The sequence below is a fragment of the Vicia villosa genome, linkage group LG7 (genome assembly GCF_029867415.1).
Source record: "Vicia villosa cultivar HV-30 ecotype Madison, WI linkage group LG7, Vvil1.0, whole genome shotgun sequence".
NCBI classification, from domain to species: Eukaryota; Viridiplantae; Streptophyta; class Magnoliopsida; order Fabales; family Fabaceae; genus Vicia; species Vicia villosa.
Window position 1 is genome coordinate 55,547,960 of NC_081186.1, and position 7,103 is coordinate 55,555,062.

General features: G+C 37.9%; 1 protein-coding gene and 1 non-coding gene across 2 annotated transcripts; one reads left to right on the forward strand and one right to left on the reverse strand.

The window, feature by feature from the left end:
• Positions 1 to 2,361: 2,361 nt before the first annotated feature.
• On the reverse strand, positions 2,362 to 3,795 carry LOC131619091 (uncharacterized). Its single transcript, XM_058890231.1, has 2 exons — positions 2,823 to 3,795; positions 2,362 to 2,741 (listed from the first exon to the last, which is right to left on the reverse strand). Exons 1-2 carry the CDS (start codon positions 3,793 to 3,795, stop codon positions 2,362 to 2,364), a joined length of 1,353 nt encoding a protein of 450 aa, XP_058746214.1.
• A 385-nt stretch (positions 3,796 to 4,180) lies between these two features.
• On the forward strand, positions 4,181 to 4,287 carry LOC131621187 (small nucleolar RNA R71). The gene has a single exon (XR_009289513.1). It is a non-coding gene; the product is annotated as a small nucleolar RNA R71 (small nucleolar RNA).
• Positions 4,288 to 7,103: the final 2,816 nt, after the last annotated feature.

A 7,103-nucleotide genomic window follows, 5' to 3' on the forward strand; every position in this document is an offset into this window, starting at 1 on the left:
TTCACTAAGAGTTTCTCGAAGATTTTGGAAATGAAGTGAGAACCTCCGTCACTGATGACGAGTCTGGGCACACCAAATCTTGGAAAGATTATGTTTTTGAAAAGCTTGATCACAAATCGTGTGTCATTTGTTAGAGAGGCTATAGCCTCGATCCATTTGGACACGTAATCCACAGCTACGAGTATGTATTTGTTACCAAAAGAAGATGGAAAGGGTCCCATGAAGTCGATTCCCCAAACATCGAAAACTTCTACTTCTAGGATGCTTTTCTGAGGCATTTCATCGCGTCGGGAAATGTTTCCAGTGCGTTGGCAGCGTTCACAGTTTAAAACAGCGATGTGCACATCTTTCCATAGATTAGGCCAATAAAATCCAGATTGTAGGATTTTCGCACAAGTTTTAGATGTACTTGAGTGACCTCCATAAGGTGCGGCATGACAGTGATCTATTATGCTTTCGATTTCTTCTTCGGGCATGCAACGACGGAAAATTCCGTCAGATCCTCTTTTAAAGAGGAGAGGTTCATCCCAGTAGTATTGTTTAAGGCCGTGGAAGAACTTTTTCTTTTGTTGATATGTTATATCAGGTGGAAGAACACTAGTGGCTAGGTAGTTTACGAAATCTGCGTACCAAGGTGCAGTAGAGTGAGCTAAAGCCACTTCTACTAAGTTGTTGGATTCAATGGTTGGATGGTATGGTTCTATTTCGTTAGCTTCCAGCTGAGCAATGAGTCTTTCGTAAGGGAAATCGTCATCAATTGGTACTTGTTCGGGTTTCAGATTTTCAAGTCGAGAAAGATGATTGGCTACCACATTTTCGGTTCCCTTTTTGTCTTTAATTTCTAAATCGAATTCTTGTAATAAAAGGATCCATCTTAATAATCTCGGCTTGGCGTCTTTCTTAGTTAGAAGGTACCTAATAGCGGCGTGGTTAGTGTATATGGTGATTTTGGCTCCTACCAGGTAGGAACGGAATTTGTCTAACGCGAACACAATTGCTAATAGTTCCTTTTCTATTGTGGCGTAATTCATTTGGGCTTCGTCTAGGGTTTTACTCGCATAGTATATGACATGGAGTTTCTTATCTTTTCGTTGGCCTAGAACAGCTCCTACAGCATAATCGCTTGCGTCGCACATTATTTCGAAGGGTTCACTCCAATCAGGAGGTTGCATAATCGGCAAAAAGATTAGTGCTTGTTTAAGTGTTTGAAACGCTTCAGCGCATTTGTCGTTAAAGATGAATTCAGGATCTTTCATTAGTAACTCAGTTAAGGGCTTGGTTATTTTAGAGAAATCTTTAATAAAACGTCGGTAAAAACCAGCGTGTCCTAGAAAGCTTCTTATTTTTCTAACGGTTTTGGGCGGTTGAAGGTTTTCAATAATTTCAATCTTTGCCTTATCCACTTCGATTCCTCTATCGGACACGATGTGTCCAAGTACGATTCCTTGTCGAACCATGAAGTGGCATTTTTCCCAATTGAGTACCAGATTTACGCTTACACATCGTTTGAGTACTAATTCGAGGTTTTGCTAAGCAGCCTTCAAAACTTTCTCCACAGACAGAGAAATCGTCCATGAATACTTCCATCATTCCATCAAGGAAATCAGCAAAGATTGCCATCATGCATCTTTGGAAGGTTGCGGGTGCATTGCAGAGTCCAAAGGGCATTCGTCTATAAGCGAACGTACCATAAGGACATGTGAATGTCGTCTTTTCTTGGTCATCAGGGTGGATAGGAATTTGGAAAAATCCTGAGTAACCATCTAAATAACAGAAATGTGAGTGTTTTGCCAAACGTTTGAGCATTTGATCTATGAAGGGCAAAGGAAAATGATCTTTACGAGTGGCTTTGTTTAACTTCCTATAATCGATGCACATTCTCCATCCAGTTTGGGTACGTTGTGCTACAAATTCACCTTTTGCATTGGTAACAACAGTAACTCCTCCTTTCTTAGGTACGACATGAACAGGGCTAACCCATTTACTATCAGATATAAGATATATGATTTCGGCTTCTAATAGTTTTTGAATTTCCTTTTTAACAACATCGCTCATGATGGGATTAATTCGTCTCTGATGCTCTCTAGAGGTTTTGCAATCTTCTTCAAGCATAATGTGGTGCATACAGAGTGAAGGACTTATTCCTTTCAGATCTGAGATGTTATACCCTAGAGCGGTTGGATATCTTCTTAGGACATTGAGTAACTTTTCTGTTTCAGTTCGTTCTAAATTGGCATTAACTATGACAGGTCGTTTAAGTTTTTCGTCAAGGAATTCGTACCTTAGATCAGTAGGTAATGTTTTAAGTTCTATAGCAGGTTTCTTAGGTCCAGGTATAGGATCAGGAATTAATGCTAGACATTAACTTAGGTGGTTATCTTGATATTCCCCACGCCAGTTATCGTCTTCTAGGATAGGCGGTATAGGAATTCTTAGGATTTCAGTTTCCTCATGTGGTTCGGACTTTATTTCCTTTACACACTCATCAATTATGTCAACAAAACAGCATGTATCAACTATAGAAGGTGCTTTGAGGAATTGAGAAAGAATGAATTCAATCTTCTCTTCTCCGACTTCGAAGGTTAGCTTCCCTCTTTTCACATCGATGGTGGCACCAGTAGTGGCTAAGAAAGGTCTTCCCAGTATGATAGGAATGTTTGAGTCTTCTTGAATATCCATAATGATGAAATCTGTGGGAATATAGAATTGACCTATCCTAACGGGAATGTTTTCTAGCATACCTACAGGATACTTAACAGAGCGATCAACTTATTGCAAGGACATTCTAGTTGGTCTTAATTCTCCTAATTTAAGCTTTTCACAGATCGAAAGCGGCATTAAACTCACGCTAGCCCCTAAATCGCAGAGTGTTTTGTCTATGACAAATTTTCCTATTACACAGGGTATAGAAAAACTACCAGGGTCTTTCAGCTTAGGTGGCATATTGTTTTGGATAATAGCGCTACATTCCGCAGTAAGCATCACTGTCTCATTATCCTCAAGTTTCTTCTTGTTGGACAGTATCTCTTTAAGAAATTTGGCATAAGATGGCATTTGTGTTATGGCTTCTGTAAAGGGTATTGTTATATTTAATTGCTTCAGAAGTTCCACGAATTTCTTAAATTGTCCTTCAGTTTTAGATTTGGCTAATCTTTGAGGAAAAGGAATAGGTGGTTTATATGGTGGTGGAGGTACGTAAGGTTTTGCCTTTTCAGCTTCATCTCTAGCTATGGTTTCTGGCTCAGTAGGTTTATCTACTTCATCATTGCTTTGTGCCTCATCGGTTTCCTTATCCTTTTGTTGAGACATTGGTTTATTTTGGATTCTAGGATCTATTGGTCCATCATATTCAGTTCCACTTTGTAATGTGAGAGCATTAGCATGACCTTTTGGGTTAGGTTGTGGTTGACCAGGAAAAACTCCAGCAGGAGCAGCAGTTGTTGCTTGTTGTTGGGCTACTTGAGAAATCTGGGTTTCTAACATTTTGTTATGTGTGGCCAAGGCATCTACTTTGGTTGCTAATTGTTTCACTAATTCAGAGGTGTGTATGTTTTGGTTCATAAATTTCTTATTTTGTTGTGTTTGAGTAGCAACGAAGTTTTCCATTATTATCTCAAGGTTGGACTTTCGGGGTGCTTGAGGTGCAGCCTGAGGTGCAGTTTGATTTGGCTTTTGAAAACCAGGAGGTGTTTGTGGAGCGTATAACATATTGTTATTCTTGTAGGAGAAATTTGAATGATTTTTCCATCCTGGGTTGTAGGTGTTGGAATAAGGATTTCCTTGCGCGTAGTTCATTTGATCAGGAGGAATTCCAGCTAGCAATTAACATTCAGAAACAATATGTCCTTGTACTCCGCATAACTCGCAGTTTGGAGCTATGGAAGCCACGGTGGCTGATGGAGTCATAGATAAATTTTCGATTTTCTGAGTCAGGGCGTCTACTTTGGCGTTGAGGTGATCTATGCCACTGACTTCATACATCCCTCCTTTAGCTTGAGGTTTCTCCACAGATGCTCGTTCTCCTCCCCATTGATAATGGTTTTGTGCCATGTTCTCAATGAGTTGATAGGCTTCATTATAAGGTTTTTCCATTAACGCGCCACCAGCGGCAGCGTCTAGAGATAACTTGGTGTTATATAGGAGACCACCATAGAAGGTGTGAATGATTAGCCATGGTTCAAGTCCATGATGCGGGCAGAGTCTCAGCATATCCTTGTATCTTTCCCAAGCTTCGAAAAGTGTTTCATTGTCTTTTTTAGTAAATCCGTTGATTTGGCCTCTCAACATCGCGGTCTTACTGGGTGGAAAATATCTTGCTAAGAAGACCTTTTTAAGTTCGTCCCATGTAGTTATGGAATTCGAAGGTAAGGATTGGAGCCAAGCTCTGGCTCTATCTCTCAGAGAGAATGGGAAAAGACGTAATCTAATAGTTTCGGGACTAACGCCATTGGCTTTCATGTGTCGGCATATTGCACGAACACGGATAAATGGAGATTCGGATCATCCGTAGGGCTTCCAGAAAATTGATTTTGTTGCACGGCTTGCAACAATGACGGTTTAAGCTCGAAGTTGTTCGCCTCGATGGCAGGAGCAGCAATACTCGAGTGCGGTTCAGCTCGAGAAGGAGCAGCGTACTCCTTAAGCGGTCGGTTAACTAGTTCAGCCATGTCTAGTTTTGGAGTTGGTTCTTCAGGAATGGGAATCAACTCTTCGGGAATTGGAATCGGGTCTACCTCAGGAAGATTGTGGGCGCGACGTCTTATGTTAACAAAACGTTTGATTTCGTTGATTCGTTGTATTAATTCCCCTCCTTGTAAACGAGTATTTGGCATACAATCGTTCAAAGAAAGGAAAAATGTTGCCTTAGTCTATACGGTGCAACAACGGAGTTACGATATTGACTAAATTAGTCCCCGGCAACGGCGCCAAAAACTTGATCGCGACTTAGTATGTCTATAGATTTGTGACTGCAAGTGCACAGTCTTATCGCGTAGCTTTAAAGATTATCGAACCCAAAGGACTAAAAGTCAAACTACCGTTATCTAATGTCGAGGTGTAAATCTAAGGCTAATGTTGTTCGATTAACGAATAAGGGGAGCGAAGTAATTTAATAAAGTCTAAAATTAATTAATGGGAAAACACCGGTATGTAATTATCTAACTTCAGGTATTCGGTAACTTATTGGCATTTTGTTCCTAATGTCACAAATCCTTTTTTCAGTGAAAATTACTTATTTAAAAATCTTTATCTCACACTCTCGTGTTTATTGACTCCGACTGCAAAATTGAACCTAAATGAGCGCTCTCGCTGTATCACTTAACACTTCAAAAATGCTTTTTGAAAACAAATAAAATTCAGTTAATCTTAAAGTGCTCTCGCTGTATTCAAAACTAACGTTTCATTCTCACTGTCTAGTTAAAATCGAAAATCTCGTTCTTATTAATTTTAACCTCTATATTGCTTTTACTCTCGTAATAAACAGTTTTAATATTTAAATTAAGAATCGAACCAGAAAACAGATTTGATTGTAAAAATATATTTATGCCAACTCGTTACTGAATTCCTTCGTTTAAGATTACATACCGGTATTAATACGTTTAGCTAGACATGATATTAATAACAAATCCAGAATAATAATGATAAATAGACATAAACTCAAACATGTTATCAGATATGGAAATTAATGGCAAAAGCATATAAATATAAAAACCTGGAAATTAAATTGAAGATTGAAATATGCTTTGAGTATCAGATGCAAATCCTCCACAGATCGGTAGGCTTTTTGCTTCTTTCTTCTCGGATTAAAGTCAAATGCAGAAAAGGGAAATTGCACGAACAGTAAAACCTAAAACTAATTCTGGAAGTTTAAAAACAAACTAAGGGGGCTTTTGATTTCTGGTGTAGAAACCAAAAGCTTGAACTGGAAAATTGAAAGGAAAACTTAAGACTGAAAAATAAAGGTCCGAACTTGTTTACGGCGGACGAAGAGGCGAGAGAGAGACTAGGGCTGGAAATGAGTCGAGTCGAGTCGAACTCGCCTCAACTCAGTTCGACTCGTTAAGAATTGACCGAGTTCGAGTTCGAGTTCGAGTTCATGACGAACTTTTTTTCCGGCTCAAACTCGACTCGTTAAGAATTGGCCGAGTTTGAGTTTGAGTTCGAGTTTATCTCGAACTTTTTTTTAGGTTAAACTCGATTTGTAAGAAGTTCACGAACATCTCAATTCAACTCGTTAGGTTTATCTTGTTAGGTTCAACTCGCTTATTTCACGGACTTAAAAGTAAAATTTTAAAGTGTATATATATATATATATATATATATATATATATATGGGGACGACTCAAGTGAGAACACTTAGTTATTATGAGAAATGAGAACAATGAATCACGATCATTAAATTTTGATTTTGTTGATTTTAATGGATTGGTTTCTCTTTCTATGTTGATTTAAAATAAATATTAAGGATCATAGAAAGAGAAATCAATCCAGTCCATTAAAATCAACAAAATCAAAATTTAATGGTCGTGATTCATTGTTCTCATTTCTGTTCTCACTTGAGTCGTCCCCATATTTATGTGTGTGTGTGATTTTTTAGATTAATATTTTTTAAATAAAAAATATAGAAATAAAATAAAAGTTATAAGATTGGAATTTATACGAATTTAATTTCATTTGTATAACTATTTGTAGAAATATTTTGCTCACTAGAGAATATAAATTATCAATTAAAACCGTTAGATTAAAATAAAATATGATACTAAGATTTAGAGTAAATATTTAAACTTACTCTTAAAGACAATATAATCTATCTCATATATAATCGAGTTAACTCATGAACCTAACGAGTCGAACTATGTATAGTTCAAGTTCAGCTCATTTAGTTAACGAACTTAGTTTTTAGCTCATACTCAGCTCATTTGGTTCATGAACCTAGTTCAACGATTTAATTTTCGAATCGAGTTTCGAACTATTTTCGAGTTAGTTTGGTTCATTGCCAGCCCTACGAGAGACTAATCAAGCTGGTTTCTTCTCCTTATATAGTTGTAGGATGCAGTTGCTGAAGAGAAAATCTAGAGGAGAGTGGGCTGAGTCGGGTGCTGAAA

What these genes read in the sequence shown, in the direction of transcription:
- LOC131619091 (XM_058890231.1), bottom strand. Translation starts at nt 3,795, where the DNA reads ATGAACTACGCGCAAGGAAATCCTTATTCCAACACCTACAACCCAGGA. An exon ending in TTTAATGCCGCTTTCGATCT is followed by an intron (nt 2,742 to 2,822) that starts GTGAAAAGCTTA and finishes AGTATCCTGTAG; the next exon opens with GTATGCTAGAAAACATTCCC.